This window comes from Myotis daubentonii, chromosome 5, assembly GCF_963259705.1.
Source record: "Myotis daubentonii chromosome 5, mMyoDau2.1, whole genome shotgun sequence".
Taxonomy (NCBI): domain Eukaryota; kingdom Metazoa; phylum Chordata; class Mammalia; order Chiroptera; family Vespertilionidae; genus Myotis; species Myotis daubentonii.
The window spans coordinates 5,415,459-5,432,953 of record NC_081844.1 but is presented as its reverse complement, the minus strand read 5'-3'; the positions used below and the strand labels follow the sequence as shown (position 1 = coordinate 5,432,953).

General features: G+C 42.4%; 1 protein-coding gene across 9 annotated transcripts in view; it reads right to left on the bottom strand.

The window, feature by feature from the left end:
• MAPK9 (mitogen-activated protein kinase 9) overlaps nt 1–17,495 on the bottom strand; it is a 54,796-nt gene that overhangs the window by 15,401 nt on the left and 21,900 nt on the right. For 8 of the 9 annotated variants that reach the window (XM_059695671.1, XM_059695675.1, XM_059695672.1 and 5 more), the window contains exons 3-5: nt 12,426–12,555; nt 9,779–9,837; nt 5,941–6,079 (exon numbers count right to left, since the gene is read on the bottom strand). In XM_059695671.1, coding sequence (XP_059551654.1) covers nt 5,941–6,079; nt 9,779–9,837; nt 12,426–12,555 — 328 coding nt within the window. The remainder of the gene's footprint in view (nt 1–5,940; nt 6,080–9,778; nt 9,838–12,425; nt 12,556–17,495) is intronic. The other variant, XM_059695678.1, reaches the window with a different exon arrangement.

The following is a 17,495-nucleotide window of genomic DNA, read 5'->3' as shown; positions in this document are numbered from 1 at the left end:
ACTTTTGGATTCTCTGTGTAGTTCCTGGTGCTTAATCAAACTTTGTATATGAAAGAAATGTGCATGTTCAGATGTTTTACCATCTCATTATTTTCAGCAATTAGTAAAAAACCCCACAACCCTTCTGAGGGGTTCCCCTCCCTCCCTCCCTCCCTCCCTCTCTCCTTCCCTCCCTGCCTCTCTCCACGCCTGGTCATCCTTCAGTTCCTAAATCTCTGGCTCTTCCCTGCTCTCCAACAGATATAATTGACATTTTCTAGTAGCCATCTTAAAGAGAGTGAATAGAAACAGGTAAAACTAATTTTAACAATACATTTTACTTAATCCAATATATCCATAATATTGAGAAAAGACTGAAGGTAGAGAATATAAAAGGAATCACTTTAACCAAGCTGCTGAAATTATTAACATTATGAAGATGGAGGCATGAGGAAGGACTCTATTCTTGTTCTACTTAAGTAGTCTGGGAACTTAAACTTTTTCAACTTTCCAGTCCTGAGCTGATGCCTGGACATACATCTGGACAGACTCCAGACCGCCAGATAACCTCCGACTTCCCCCTCCAGGTAACCCTCTGATTACCCCCCAAAGGACCCACATATCCAGGTCACCTGACATCCTCCTGACATCTGTTATCCATCGATGTGACTAGCCCCCCTGGTGCCCATCCTCTAGAGCGCCTGGCACCCATCGTCCAGACAGCCTGCCCTCTGACTGGCACCGTCCTGGACCACTCCTCGGGTTAAGAATGCAGGGCTGCCTATTCTCAAGAACGCACTTTTTACTATAGGAACTTCTAACTTTTTTTTATTCTTCAGAACACTTCTGGGTTTTTGCCTAGCTGTATTTCCAGTGTGCAAACTCTAAGACCCTTGAATAAATCTATCATTTATTTCTAGCCAAAGCCTCCAAAATTTTTTTGAGTTTGACAGTATTACTTATCATTTCAAAATGTAACCAACATAAGAAGTATTACTGAGATATTTTACATTCTTTTTTTGGCACTGTCACATCCCATGATAGCCACACTCTGAGTGCTCAATAGCCTCAGGTGACTGGTGGCTGCCACCTGGGCAGCTCAGGACCAGGGTTTCCTTGCCCTGGCATCTTCCCATGGCTCCTCTTTTCTTTGGTAAGAATTCCATGATCACCGAGCCCCACTCCCCCAGCGCACAGCGTGTGCGCCTCACCTCTCCCTCACCTCCAAGTGCGGGCTCTGGGAGGGGAGGCCCCTGTGCTCTTTGCTCTGAGAACCAGAAATGTCCGTCAGAAACGTCTGCCGAGCGGACACATGCCCCTCCCGACTCTCAATGCTTCCACAGCTTCTGTCATTTCCCTCTTAGCTCTAGGGCCTTTCTTACTGCTGATCTCCCACACTCCAGCCCCTCCCTCAGGCCACAGGAATTTGACTTTTGCCTGGGGACGCCAGCCTGCAGACTCACCCTAAAAACTGTGACTTCTGAACAATCCACAACTGCTCTATTCACAAGAATTCTCCAACATGCAGCTGCAACATCAAACTGCCCAGCACACCACATGGAAGGGCCTGGGAGTGGGTAAGTGTGAAGCTCAGGTCCAGTACCTGACTTAGAACTTTCCAACTGATGTGCCGCACATGGGCACGTGACACTGAAGTGTTACTTATCATTTCAAAATGTAACCAACATAAGAATTATGAATGAGGTATTTTACAATCTTTTTTTGGCACTGTCACATCCAATTATAGCCACATAGTCAGAGTGGGGGAGTGGGACTCGGTGATCTTGGAATTCTTTTACCAAAGACAGAAAGAGCCATGGGAAGATGCCGGGGCAAGGGAATCCTGGTCCTGTGCTCTCCGGGTGGAAGCCACCAGTCACCTGAGCTATAGCATGTGGCTGTAAGTAGAGAACCCTTTAAAACTTACAACAGCTAAAGTTCCGTTTCATTACTGTTAAATACTCTCTAAACTTCCCGATTCAGGAAATCAGAAATTACAAACACACAATTTCTAAAAAATGCAGTGAAAATTCCCAACAAGCCCTATGCTGATGGCCCGGCCCCAGCTGTCCCAGAGCCTGCGTGTCCCCACGCGTGTCCTTGCCGCAGCCACTGTTCTGCACAAGGTAAAGCCGGGAAGACTCAGCCAACCCACCCAGCAGCTGTCCCTGTGAGCAGGCTCACACGGTGAAGCAGCTAAAACAACACAAACCAATTTGTTTCTAGTTTCCTCTTTCAAAAATCAAAGAATATGGCAAGAACAGGCATTTCAGAACACAAATCACTAAAATAAAATAATGCTCAACGTCACGAAACCAGTATTTTTGGAGCGTTCAGTGGCGAGGCAGCGCTCCGCCTCTCCGGTGGCAGTGAGGACAGGAGCGGCAGCAACACCCCCTCGTGGGTGGCCTTTCCGGACGCGGGGTGGTGGGAGAGGCAGGAGGTGCTTTCTTAGAAGGCTGATATTTTTTAAAAAATTGAATGTCTTTGTTTTACCATCCAGCAGCCCCTGCAATCCAACCTGGCCTTGAACTAAAGCAAGAGCCACATGAATGAATATGACCAGAACAGCTCCGCCGGCCTGCTCCGTGGACGTGAGTGAACTGGAAAACAGGGCCCCCTCCGACCCTTCCACCAGTCAGAACTTTGTCATCTGGTACTGGGTTTTTTTCCTTGGGGGGGGGTGTGTGTGTGTGTGAGAAACAACACACTTTACTGCCAACTGCTGGAGAATGATGATAAAATGAAGATGATGTGGATAGTTGGAAGGGTTTAAAGAGGCCCCAGGCCCTGGAGGGCTCCCCACATCCACAGCTACCCCCCTCCCATCAGCTCCACACACCACCAGGGGCAGCTTTCCAAGACAGACTGGACTTCAGTTTCAAAATAGCAGAATAAAGACAATTCTGCCTCTTTAAATCTTAAAAACCATCCAAAACAAGGAAAACCAGAAACATACGTCAAAATACAAATGACACCTAAACTTGGGGCCTGACCCCCAGAGTGTTGGGGTGTCTAGTGAAGCGTGGCCTCCCTGGCAGCCGCCAAGGGAGTATGAGTGGCCCACACGGGGACAATCTGGACCAACGCCCTGGAAGGACTCGGGAAGAGAGCGACAGGTCCTGGGGAGGCAGGGTGACGCAGGAAGCAAGACACTGGGAAGGGAAAAGGAGACTTCCCAGAGAGGCTCTGCTCCTTCCTCACGCCCACTGGCTCATTATCTAGAACAGTGATGGCGAACCTATGACACGCGTGTCAGAGGTGACACGCGAACTCATTTTTTTGGTTGATTTTTCTTTGTTAAATGGCATTTAAATATATAAAATAAATATCAAAAATATGTCTTTGTTTTACTATGGTTGCAAATATCAAAAAATTTCTATATGTGACACGGCACCAGAGTTAAGTTAGGGCTTTTCAAAATGCTGACACGCCGAGCTCAGAAGGTTCGCCATCACTAATCTAGAAAAACAGAAACAAACTCTCCAGACCGGGCTTCAGACTCAAGACCAACAGAACCGCTGGTGTGAGGCCCAGAGAGGGCATGGGTGAGAGGCCCAGCTTGTGAAAAGCACTGACAAGGTCGCAAGAACATAAAACACAATATGGACACAGATCCAAACCAAATTACATTATGAATACTGGGAGGTGGCAGAACAGGATAGGTGAGGGTTGTGGATGGTGAAAGAGCAAAGTCAGTACCTTAAGTCCCAAATCGAAAAAGGTCATCGAGCAGAGATCTAATCATATTTTATCTAATCATATGGAAATTAACACTAAAAGAACTGAGTTTGGCCCTGACTGGTTTGGCTCAGTGGATAGAGCGTCGGCCTGTGGACTCAGGGGTCCCAGGTTCGATTCTAGTCAAGGGCGTGTACTTTGGTTGCGGGCATATACCCAGTGGGGAGTGTGCAGGAGGCAGCTGATCGATGTTTCTAACTCTCTATCCCTCTCCCTTCCTCTCTGTAAAGAATCAATACAAAAAAACATATTTAAAGAATTGAGTTTGCTTCTGGGGAGAGAGAAATAAGACGGAGGAGTTGGGGATTCTGCTTTTTAAATAAATATCTGTAGAACTATTTGATCCCTGATTAAAATAAAAAACAAATCAACCAGCTCATTCAGCAAGGTGCAGGACAATTATGTACGAGAGGATCTTGTTTTGAAAAACATAAGTTTAAAAGGACATAAAAATAAACAGATACGCTGGAATCAGCTTAAGCAGAAAGTCTCTGTTCGTGTGAAGTGTAAAAGGAAACACTCCAGTTGCTCACCGGCCACCTCCAGGTGGCAGTGGAGGGCTGGGGGACTCTCATTTCTTTTAATTTTTTGAATTATATAAAGTAAAAAGTGGTGGGATTATGGGTATTTTATTTTTAAATAATTAACATTTTATGCATAGCATAAAACTATCTTAATGAGCAAATTGTACCTGTGTGCATGATGCTGTCCACAGGCAAAAGAATAGGAAGGGTTCACAACTCAAGACTCACACACTAAGTGTTGGCTGCAGCTCTTACCACGTCCCGGGAGAGGCATGCTTTCCTATGACTCTCCGGGCTTAAGAGGGAAGGAACAAACAAGGTAAACCATTTCCCTTTACAAAGTTAATAAAGCTTAACAGAATCTGGGCACTTACTAAAGCGCGAATGTAATATAAGATGTACTTGAGACATTAAAGGTGCCTTCGTTTATATAAAAGTCTGTGAAAATTTTAGAAAAAGAAATAGAACGGTATGTTGGGAAATCTTCCTTTTTAATTTTTAAAAAATTACGATTTTTAAAGCAAATTTGTCAACAGAATTTGTATTATTTTAACTGAACACTTGGTGGCAGCAAAGGCTGTAAAAGCTCACACTGGTCTGGAGCCCAGTGCTCATCAGCCAGCATGTCAGGCCAGGGAACCCTCCCGCCTCCTGGCCTCAGGCTGCAGACCTGAGGTTCATGATAGGGGCAAAGGCTGAGCCCTTTCTGGGTTGGTGGGCTCTGTTGCCATGGAGACCTCCATTCAGCAGCTGTGATGGAACCAACCTTTCCTGGCACCTGATGGATCTGCTACCCCACTGAAAATCTATTTTTCTGTTATCAATAGGCTGCATTGTTCTTGTCTCACTATCTTCCTCTCCCTACAGATTTATTTCCTAGAAAATAACTTATTGATGTTGAAACATAGTACCTAAAGATAGTCTGTGAACAAAATTAGTATGGTAATAATTCAGAGAATGCTATGAATGATTCCAATAAAATTACATTATTTCTGCCTCTAATCTCACTCAACATTTTAGTTGTTTCAAAAAATTCTATCACAATGTTCTGTTTATACAATAGTCCAAATTAAAAAAAACAGAAACTCATACAACTAGCTTAGAGAATTACACTGTATCTTCCCAATAGCACAGGAAACTGTCATTCAAATCCCAGTCCTAATCCAGTCCAGAGGCCTGTCACAGGCCATTCCAAAAGCTCTCACAAGTAGGGCCAGGATGCTGGAATGGCAGAATTTTCCAATAGAAGAAACAAATATTTAGGTTATAATTCATGCAAGATTTCTCAAACAACTAACTATATTATTTTCTACTTGGTCTCTAATTTCTCCCACCCCAAATCTAATCCCTTGATTCATTAAAAATGAGATTTCAAATATGGCAAAAATATCGACAACAGGTGAATATGGACAAATAGTATGAGGGAGCTCTTTGCCCTGTTCTTCTGCGGAATCCCACTGAGCACCTGGCTCTGGCCTGCATCCAGGGTGGCTCACACGGGCCCAGGCCAACCAGGCGTTCCACCGATGTCTTCTGATCTTAACAATGTTTGGAAACTCAACACAACCCTATAGTTTATTTGGATTTTCAACACTGACAAATTTTTAAAAAATTTAAGTACTTTTGTATCTGGAGGATTCTGGCAACAAAATTATTATGATTTTAAAAATAAAATTAATATGGCATCACTACTTACTCGATGAATGATACCGGCTGAATGAAGGTGTTTAATACCACAGAGCATCTGGTAAAGAAGATAGGACATTCTCTCATGGTCCAACTCCATATGAATAACCTGACATAAGTTAGCATCCATTAATTCCATAACTAAATACCTGAGGGGGAAAAAGATTAGCCATGTTCACATGAAAAGCATCAAAAATTCCTTTGTGGCTATTAAACCAGAATTTTTATGAAACAGTAATAACTTTCTATCTAACTCAATGTACTGGTTAAAGTAAAACACTAATTTGTTTTCTCTAAACATTTTATAAAGTATCTTGAAGCAAACATATAATGGACCTTTATAAAAGTTTTTTTCCAAAAAAACAAGATTAACAATGTTAACAATGTTAAAAATAAAACAATTTCTATATTATAGTAAATAGAATCTCAAACATCCAAATTCTCCTGTATCTTAAATTTTTTGCTACGGAATCATTCTTACCAGTCTAGAAGCCATGCTGTTATTTCTCTCATCTTAAGAAAACTTGATCCCCAAAGACGTAAAAGGAATATAGTCAATAAATAATATTGTAACAACTACATAGTGTGCCAGGTGGGTACTAGACTTACCAGGGTCATTCCTCATAAGGTATATAAATGTCTAATTCTATGTTATACACCTGAAACTAACATAATATTGTGTGTCATCTGTAACTGGGAATAATTTTTTAATAAAAATAATTTCACCCAACTTCCCCCAGCATCGACTGCCCCGATCTTTCTTCCCTTTGTAAGCAAACTCCCCAAAGGTGTCAATACCCACCATTTCCAATTCTTCTCCCGTTTTTTCTTATCCCACTTTGCTCAGGCTTTGGCCCTCATCTCTCTGCTGACACAGTCCTCCAGGCCCCACTGACTTCCCTGTTGCTAAGTCCCGGCTGCCAGTGCCCGCCTCCCCACCCCCAGCTTCTTACTTTTGGAGTGCTACTGCTCAGTCCTTGGCCTTCCTGTCTCTGCCACAGTCTTGGTGATCTTCTCTGCCCTCTGGTCTCAAGGTTTTTAAATACCATCTACAGACCATCAACTACAAATTCATACCTTCAACTCAGACCTCTATCCAGGCTCATTCACCCAACTTCCCACTTCACAGGTCCACTTGGGTGTCCAACAGACAACTCGAAGTCATGTCCCAAAATCAGCTCCTGATCCCACGCCACCTCTGACAGGTTCTCCCTGCAGCCATCCTCATCTCATGTGAGAGCACTTTCACCCTTCAGGTGATCAGGCAGAATGCCAGGTGTCACCCCCCACTCCCTTGCTCTCGCACCACACATCTTCTCTAAGAGCAAACACTGTGGTTCTACCTTCAGGACAGTTTCAGCCCCGATCTCACCCCATCCCCTCATCATTCCCCTCTGGTCTAAGTGAAGCACCATGATCTCTCACCTGACCTGGTACAATAACCTCCCAACTGGTCTTCTGGGTCCCCACACCTTATGGTGGATTCTCAACCCAGAAACCAGTTATTCTTTTAAAATGAAAGTCAGGTAAGCTCACTCCTCTGTTGAAAGTCTTACTGAACTGCCTTAGAATAAAAGGAAACCCTTACAATAGACTTCCTCTCTCCTCTGCTGTTTGAGCTCCAGCCACACTGGCCTCTTGCTGTTCTTGGACATACCATGCACACTCCCACTTCCACTCCTTTGTGCTGCCTGTTCCTTCCATTCAACTCAGTCTTCCCGCAGATACCTGCAAGTCTAACCTTCTCACCCCTTCAAGCCTTTCTTCAAACTTCACCAATCCAGGGAGGTCTTTCTCCAACCCCAACCACCCCACTGAAAACTGCAACCTGACTCCTAACCCCCAGCACTCCAGATCCCACACCCAGCTCCACTTCTTCCACAGCACTTGCCTGGTCCTAATGAATGACATCATCTCCTTATTTCTTACACTAGGGGCCCGGTGCACGAAATTCGTGCACTGGGTGTGTGTGTGTGTGGGGGGGGGGGAGTGTCCCTCAGCCCAGCCTGTCCCCTCTCACATACTGGGAGCCCTCAGGCGTTGACCCACATCACCCTCCAATCACAGGATCGGCCCCTTGCCCAGGCCTGACGCCTCTGACAGAGGTGTCAGGCCTGGGCAGGGGACCCTCATTTCCCCCCATCACTGGTTCTGCCCCCAGCCCAGGCCTGATGCCTCTGGCCCAGGCGTCAGGCCTGGGCAGGAGACCCCCAGACCCCTCCGATTGCTGGCTCTGCCCCTTGCCCAGGCCTGATGCCTCCGCCAGAGGCGTAGACCCCCATCACCCTCTGATCACCTGATCGGCCCCTTGCCCAGGCCTGTCGCCTCCACCAGAGGTGTCAGGCTTGGACAGGGGACCCCCATCTCCCCCCGATCACTGGCTCTGGCCCCCGCCCAGGCCTGAGGCCTCTGGCCCAGGAATCATGCCTGGGCAGGGGACCCCCATCTCCTTCTGATCGCTTGCTCCACCCCCCGCCCAAGCCTGACGCCTCTGACCCAGGCTTCAGGCCTGGGCAAGGGGACCATCATATCCCCCCAATCCCCGGCTCGGCCCCTTGACCAGGCCTGAGGCCTCCGGCAGAGGTGTCAGGCCTGGGCAGGGGACCCCCAGCTCCCCGCGGTTGCAGGCTCCGCCCCTGCCCAGGCCTAACGCCTCTGGCCTAGGCGTCCGGCCCAGGCAGCGGGGACCTGCAGCTGCAGTGGCCCGCGATCGTGGGCTCCGCTTTAGGCCCAGGCAAGGGACCCCTAGCTCCCGGGACTGCCATCTTCGACCGTGTCCAGCTCCTATCGCTGGCTCCACCCCTTCTTCCTGCTATCACTGGCCAGGGCAGCAAAGGCGCCTGATTCTCCGATCATGGCTGGGGGGCAGGGCAAAGGCGGCCCCAGGGACGCCTTTGCCCTGCCCCCCAGCTCTTAGCTCCCCCCTGGGTTTCCGATCACTGTCAGTGGCAGGGGGCTTCTTCCTGCTTTCCCTTTCGCCTCCCTGCATTGTGCCTACATATGCAAATTAACCGCCATCTTGTTGGCAGTTAACTGCCAATCTTAGTTGGCAGTTAACTGCCAATCATAGTTGGCAGTTAATTTGCATACAGCCCTGATTAGCCAATGAAAAGGGTATCGTCGTACGCCAATTACCATTTTTCTCTTTTATTAGTGTAGATTGATTATCTCTCTTCCCAGGCTTTCCTGCAAGCTCTAGGAAGGAGGATGCTCGCCAGCAATTCTTAAGTAATAGAAGGGATGTTTGTTTTGGTCACTAAGGTACGCCAAGTCCAAGAGAGTGCTGAGCACAGGGCTAGCCATCACGTATTTGTTGAATGAATGAATACAATACATTAAGGATAAAGTTGGATATTATATCTCAATAAATTGATAAATTAATATTTCATTTCATTGTTAGTAAGAGAATTCTATTTCAGATTTTGGGAACACACAATATCTAATGACTTAACCATTTCAAATAATAATTGTAAACACCTGAACCTTATAATCCTGGCTTTCAGGGGACTGTAGAAAATGTTTTCTATTTCAGTAAAGCAAATTACTGGCATTAATGATCACTGTCTGCTCTGAAGAATTATTTCCAGTCATTTCTTATCTGTTACAGAGATGATAATTATCTAAGTATAAAAATAGTTGAATATTATTATCCATTTTCTTAATATTTCTCTTCCACAGAGAAAAGTGGCTAAGATATCATTAAAAATGTATTGTCATCCTAAGTAAAAAAAAAAAAAAAAAAATAGCAGTTACTTTCCTAAGTAAAAAACAAAACAAAACAGTTACTTTCTTTTCTAAATATTCAGTCTTTGATGCATAGTACATTATTGAATAAAAATGATACTTACACATCTTGAAATTCTTCTAGAGTTTTTTGTGGTGTAAACACATTTAACAAACTAATTATCTGAAAAGAGAAAATTATTTGAACCTCAGAATTACAGATGACTCTAAAAATTAAGTTTAACATTAACATATCAAAAATGGGGGAAAAATCACAGCAGAGCTCAGTATTTATTATTGTTATTGTTTTTACCAAAAACATATTACATAGTATTTGAAAAAAGTTAAATGATTAGGATTCTTACCTTGAAAATAAGACATACTTTTCATAATGTCACTTTTGTGTGTTCCTCGTAATTTATTATTAAAGAATTCTAACATTTAATGTCTTTCTAACTCTGAACATAAAAAAGTAGAAATGGGGGAAAAGAAACCCACACTAAATAAAGCAATATGTTAACTCTGAAAACTTAAATTTTATGTAGAAATTTCTAAAAAAGTTTTAAAATATGAAGGCTAAGCTTGCATTTTTGGTATGATAAAGATGAAACGCCTCATAGGATTATCTATTTATTTAAAGAGAGTTCTAGAATGGACCCCACTGTAGGCTTTGGTCTTGCAGTCTAAGGCTGCTTGAGCATCAAACACACATCCTCAATCATTTCAAATGACTGAGGGAAAGAGAAATGATTCAGTATATAGACAGAACTGGGGTGGCTGGCTAGCCAAGGAAAAAATAAAACTGGATCAACACTTCAATCTTTATTTATATCAAGATAAACTTGGAATGGAACAAATATTTAAATCTAAAACATGAAACCATAAAACATTAAAATATGGATAAACATTTATATAATCCTGGTGTAGAAAAGCCTTTCTAAGCATGACAGAAAACCGAGGAGATTTTATTCCATTAAAACCAAACCCAAAATCAACCCAACAAAAATAAAACCAGTAGAAACAACCTAAATAAGGCCAAGGGGAAAAGAAGTGAGGTTGATAGCTCTAACACACAAAAGATCTTTTGTAAATGCATAAGGAAGAGACCAATAGTTCAAGAGAAAAATAGACCAAGGCCATAGAATACAAATTCTCAAGAAATAAAAATAAATGGCTAATAGAGATATGGAAAGAAATTCAACCTCATAAATAATATTTCATTTGTCATCTGTCAGACTGGTAAAGTAAAACACAGGCTCAACAGCAGGGGTCCTCAAACTACGGCCCGCGGGCCACATGCAAATGCAAATATTGTTATTTGTTCCCGTTTTGTTTTTTTACTTCAAAATAAGATATGTGCAGTGTGCATAGGAATTTGTTCATAGGTTTTTTTTAAACTATAGTCCGGCCCTCCAACGGTCTGAGGGACAGTGAACTGGTCCCCTGTTTAAAAAGTTTGAGGACCCCTGCTCAACAGTATGTAGTGCAGGGGAATTTTGAAACAGAGGCATTATCAGATACTCTTAATGAAAGCATAAAACTGACAGTCTTCCTTGAGGTCAATTTGTCAGAATGTATTAAAGCCAGAAGTGTGCAGACTCTTTGACCCAACAATCTTGGCCAAAAAATTCAGCTGGACAATGTGTACAGATGCATGTAGAAGGATGTTCACTGCAGTACTGTTTATAATAGGGAAAAACTGGAGACCACCTAAGTATTCAATAATAGGTGACTGGTCAATAAATTACTGTGCATCTGTACTATGCAGCTATTTTAAAAATGGATTATATCCATGTTCCTAATGTGTATGAAATCTAGCAACATTCCATGAGGGCAAAAGCAGGATGCATAACACAGCTGATCTTAAGTGTGTGTGTGTATGCTCACAAATGCATGAGGGTGCTCACCAAAATGTTAATGACAGTGATCTGTGGGTGGTGATCAAGGACTTTTGCTTTCTTGTTTACATTGTTTGAATTTTAAAAAATAATAACCATACTTTTATATAACCTGAAAACAATTTTTTAAAGTAAATAAGTAAAATAAAGCATGTATCGAAAAAATTAAAAACAAACTCAAAGCACAGACTCAGAAGAAACGCTATCTTAGCTGTGCATGCCAGAAAGACCCACCATACATGTTCAAGCAAAGGCAGCCATAGAGAGTTAAGTGTCACCTTAATCACCACCTCCTAGTCCTAACAAAAAGAGGTCACATGGGGGCAGCTCCAAGGCTCTTCCAGACTTAACATTTGATGGTTTTCTAATGTGGTAAGGTTATAAAAGAATGCTCAGACACCAGTAATGGAATATAAAGATTTTCTAGAGATACCTTTTCTCCTTAAAATTTACAGTGCTTTGATTTCTGTGGCGATGCCAAGCACAGCTATCATAAATATAACATCATCTAATAACATTTATTTAAAACTGAAATGTCTGTATTATAAGGTAAAAAGTTACTTATAGAATGAAGTTTTTCTTAAAAATATTTAGCTGTTTCTCAGTTTGCTGGGTGTGTACTGACACCACCTTACAGAGCAGGGTTAACTGACATTCCTATCCCTGCTGAATGACCGAAGTTCCTATGGACCATGATGCCTCTTGCTGATTTCAATTTCCCAAATGTCGAGAAGAATTTTATCAATAAAATATAACCATTTAAATAGTTATTTTAATCATTAGGTTACCCTAGGTCTGAACTCAGTGCAACCCACAAGATTATCATGTCACTGACAACGTTCAAATATACTGAGGAAACAGAGACATAACTCACATTTTTATGATTGACACATTTCAGGAGCACGAGTTCACGATAAGCTCTCTTTGCGTGGGTTTGATTTTGAAAAGGCCGGCTTAGTTTCTTGACTGCAACATTTATCCCAAGAACTGTATCAAAAGCAGCGCTAAAATTAGGAAATAGAATAAATGCTATAATAAGCAACCTATTAGAGTGATTTTGGGAAATATGCAATGCAGAATGTACAAAGTACAATCCTTTTAAATGAGTAACAAACAAGGGAAAACCTTCCTGCTTGTTTCCACCTGAGGTACTTGTACCCCTGCAGAGCCAGGGGAGCTGGCTGAGGTGCAGGATGGACGGACTCCTCTGCAGAGGTGCGGACACAGCCACTGCAGGTAGGATGGGGTTTAGCAATCCCGGACATGTTGACTTATTATATTAGTTGAGATTATTATATCCAGAACCAAGTAATTTAATATAGAGCATGTAACACAGGTGAAGAAATGAAATCTTCAGTTTAAATATGCCAGTAAGTTGGGGGAAAAGTCACTGGTTATCACAGGATAAAATGTAAGTATATTTTGGAGTAACACAGGGGAGGAAATAGTTGAGCTCATGGAAGAATATCATAAATCTAATTTTTGATTGAGTGTGTTTTTCCCAGACAAAAGAATCTAAAAAGAAAACAGAAGCCAAAATCTCAGCTCATGGTAAATCCCCAAGATACAAAACCCTAATGTAAACAATTACAATGTATAAAATTCCACTAGAAATATCACATCATACTAGGGAGTAAGAATAGAATCTTCCAGAGCCTGTGTTTCCAGCATCTCAAGTTCCTAGTTGAAATGTATGGTTCATTTTCTTCCAGAAAATAGACAGAAAAAACTGAGTAGCCTGGTTGCACATTCTGAACTAATTTCAAACAAGTACGAATAGTACCATTCATGTTATTATCCTTCGGCCTCCCATCAGGGGCTCATCGCTGCTAAAGACCACCTGGAAACCCAGGCACTGCTTAAAACACTGTTTCTGCTCCTTTATCCTATTCAGTTTATAACATGGCTTACACTCATTCACTCCTATGAATAATGTTTTCTGCCAAACAACCCTAACTTAATTCAACCTGTTTTTAAATTGAAGGCTGTTGATGACAGCATTTGATTAAGAATGATTAGAATCTTCATGTCACTTTGGAATTTAAATCTAATCCTGTTCACATTATGTGTACATGTTTACACATATGTAAATTCACGTGTTCATATGTAAATGCACCATTAATGTAAATTATAAAATGTTAAAGAGAAATCTATTTGTGAAATGAATCATTAGTTAATGTGCTACTATATACATGTGTATTTGTACCTATGTATATTTCTGTCTAGGAATGTGAAAAACAAACATCTTTTTTGGCCTCAACAATTTTTGTCCAAAATGAGCCAAATAGACCAATTCTGAGCATCTCAGCACACACATACTTCCCCCCTCATGGTTCCCACTCTAGGAGTGACTACCTTCCTGGTTTTACTTCTTGCAATTACTTTTCAACTCCAAAGAACATACTTTTATTACTATTTCCTCATTTATCAACTTTAGAAATTATCTATTCACTCCCCATTATAAAAGCTGAGAATTTTGCCCTGGCCAGCTTGCCTCAGCGGATAGAGTGTCAGCCTGCGGACTGAAGGGTCCCAGGTTCGATTCCGGCCAAGGGTGCGTGCCTGGGTTGCGGGCTCGATCCCCAGTGGGGGGGGGGGGGGGGGGGCGGGGAGTGCAGGAGGCAGCTGATCAATGATTCTCTCTCATCATTGATATTTCTATCTCTCTTTCTCCCTTCCTCTCTGAAATAAATAAATAAATATATTTAGAAAAAAACAAAAAACTGAGAATTTAGTCACTTATTGGAAACCTCAAATCCTCCCAGTTTTTTGCTCTCGTGTTAACTTTCCCTTGATTACCCATGTAACTTTAAATAACATGTCCACACTTCTGCTCCATCAACTTCCGAAGGCCCCTCTTCACTCCCTGGTAAGTAAAATGAGATTATTATATTCGTGTCCTTTTCCCTCCAGCTCTCTCCTCTCTTCCCTCCAAACGTCTGTCTTACGCGGCAAAGTCTGATAACACATCTCTATGATTTCTACAACTAAGTCTTCTGTGTTTCTTACTTGGGATGTGACTAGAAGTTGAAAATCAAGCCAGAGTATATGCATATAAGTATTACTGACTGCAGAGCTGGGATTACATTTCTTTTCTAAAGAGCACATGACTTGCTGCTCGTCATAAAAGCGTGAGATTGTTTCCAGCATCGAGGTCAAACGGATCTCTTTTCTTATATTCCATCAATTGCTCAAACATCATGTCCTTTTAAATGTGTTTTATACTTAGATCATGAACTTTTCTACTCTAAGTTTCTAATACATGTGTTTTTTCCTTATTAAGAAAGAAAAAACATACCTTTTATAGCCTATTACCAGTACTTCCTACCTTATTACTCACATTATCTGTTGTTTGGAATCTATTCCATTCTTTCTGAAGACATTTTCTTGGAGTTTCTTTCAAGGTCTGCTGCACAGCTATCCCCCTGGGACTTCTCCATGACCTCCACTGCTTCTTGTGTTACACGTGTGTTCTCTTTCTTAGAGAACATCCTCAAGAAATTTCCTCAGGAAACGTGTATGGGAGATAATCTTCCTCTGCCCTTATCCTTGATAGCTTGTCTTCTAAAACCAAAATCAATTTTCTCTGGGAACTCCCCTGATTTCCAACGTTAAATGCTGTTGGAGACAAGACTTATGCCTGTCTGTTATCATTCCTTTGCTTCCTTTTTTGTTCCTCAACTCAATGATTTATCACAAAGAGGATGTTTTGTCAGCATTCCTAAAGCGCCCCACACCTCCTACTAATCACTGTCCCTCCTGCCCCCCTAACTGCTTTGACTTTTATGATCATCACTTCTTGCTTTTACCAGTTCAACATGCATCTTTGAGCCCCACCCCATGGTTTATTTCTGCCTGGATTTTGAAATCATCTGTGTCTGACTTCTTTCACTCAACGTTGTATTTGTGAGATTCATCCACTGCTGCTTTGCACAGCTATAATTCATTGTGTCATTGCTGTATATCCCTTTACATGACTATATGACACACTGCTGCTGTTTTCAGTTTGCAAGGAATTACAAAAAAACAGTCATAAACATTCATACACGGCTCTGGGCCCCTATGCATACATTTCTGATGAGTAGACAGCTAACAGTGGGACTGCATATATTTTATTTTAGTAGATAACACCAAGCTATTTTTCAAAGTGGTTCGTTCTACCAGTGTCTAGGCATTTCATTATTATTTTTCTGTATATTGATCCTGTGTCCTACAATGGAGCTAATCCCAAGAGCTCTTTAGAAGCAGTTTGCTCTGGCTGGTGAGAAGAGGGTCGGAAAGATTTGACTCTTGAGAAGGACTAGATGTGACATTGCTACCTTTAAGATGGTCACGTGAGAAGGAATGTGGGGGTCTCTAGGAGCAGAGTGGCCCCTGGCTGACAGACAGCAAGGGAATGGGGGCCTTAGGCCTGCAGCTGCCACAAACTGGGTTCTGCCAATAACCTGAAAGTGCCTGGAAGCAGACCCTTCCCGAGAGCCTGCAGATTACAGCCCAGGCCAGCCGACATGTTGTTCAGCTGTGTAATGCTGAGCAGAGAACCTGGGCAAGCCCATACAGATTTCTGATCTATAGACTAATGAGATTATCAGTGGGTGTTGTTTTAAACCACAAGTTTGTGGTAATTTGTTATGTAGCAATAGCAAACTAATACATCTGCTCTTATGTACTTTTCTACCCTTTTCTCTCTCCAGGCTTTACTCTATTTTTTTCTCACCTACTTTCCAGACCACTAATTCTCTCTTCCGTTATGTCTAATATGCTGTTATGCCTAACCATTAACTTCATAATTCGATTACTATATCTTACAGTTCTAGAATTTCTATTAAGTTTTTTTAAGTTTTCAGTTTCCCACCAAAATTTTTTCATCTTACCTTTTACCATCCTGAACATAACATCATCCCCCCCCCGCCCCCCCCCCCCCCCCCCCCGTGGATCTGGTTCTTTTCTCTGTGCTGTTGTCTAATCTCCTTGTCTGACTAGTTGTCTTTGTGTGCTGAAGCTCGCACTTAGGAAACTGTTTGCTAGATATAATTTGATATGCAGTATGATGCCATCTTCCTCCAGAGAGAATTTACATTTACTTCCGCTGGGTACCTGAGGGCACTTAGCAATTGGAGGTCACCTCAAGTTCAAGTTCACAAGTGAGATGATCTGAAGCTGAGTGGGTATCCGCAAGTGCCTCTTTCTCTCTGGTTCATTCTTATTTCAAGGATGCAGCCCTTTACTGGTCCCAACTCAAAGCAAAGGAAGTTCACGGCACCCCTTTAGAGGACCCCACACTCAAATCCTGTCCCCACGCCACACAGACAGTCCAAAGCACTACTCAGTCTCTCAGCTGCCCACGGCCACATTTTCAAATGCCCTCAAGGGAAAGACAGCCCCAAATCCTGGCTCCCCTCTTTAGACTTCTGTCCTTCCACAAATCCTGGCCTCATCATTCTTCACTCACCTACACACTCTCTAGGGCAAATGCTGAACACTGGGGTTGGAGTGAGTATGTTGAGAGCCAACTGACACAACTGTTTCAGAGATGGACTTGTAATTAACACCCCTATTTCCAGCACCCCCTTCGTCTTCATTCTCTGTATCTGTCATCACTATACCCACAGTCTCTTTGGTGCTCTACTACAGACAGGTTCTCTTCCTTGTTGCAAATGTCCCACCCACTTATTCTCTCGTCCTCTGCTCTGTTTTATCTGCATCAAGTTTCCAATTACTTTTCATATTTCAGAAACTTGTTAAGGGCTTTCATCCACCGATTACTGTCCTCTTGTTCTCTTTGTTTAGGTGTGTAATCCACTATCTTAAATCAGAAGTTCCAAACCACTCATTTTAGGGGTGAAATTATTAAGGCCCCAAAGGACACATTATTGACCGAGGTCACCAAAAACTACCACTATGAGGATCAGACTAGATTTAGAGCTCAAGTCTCTTGAATCAC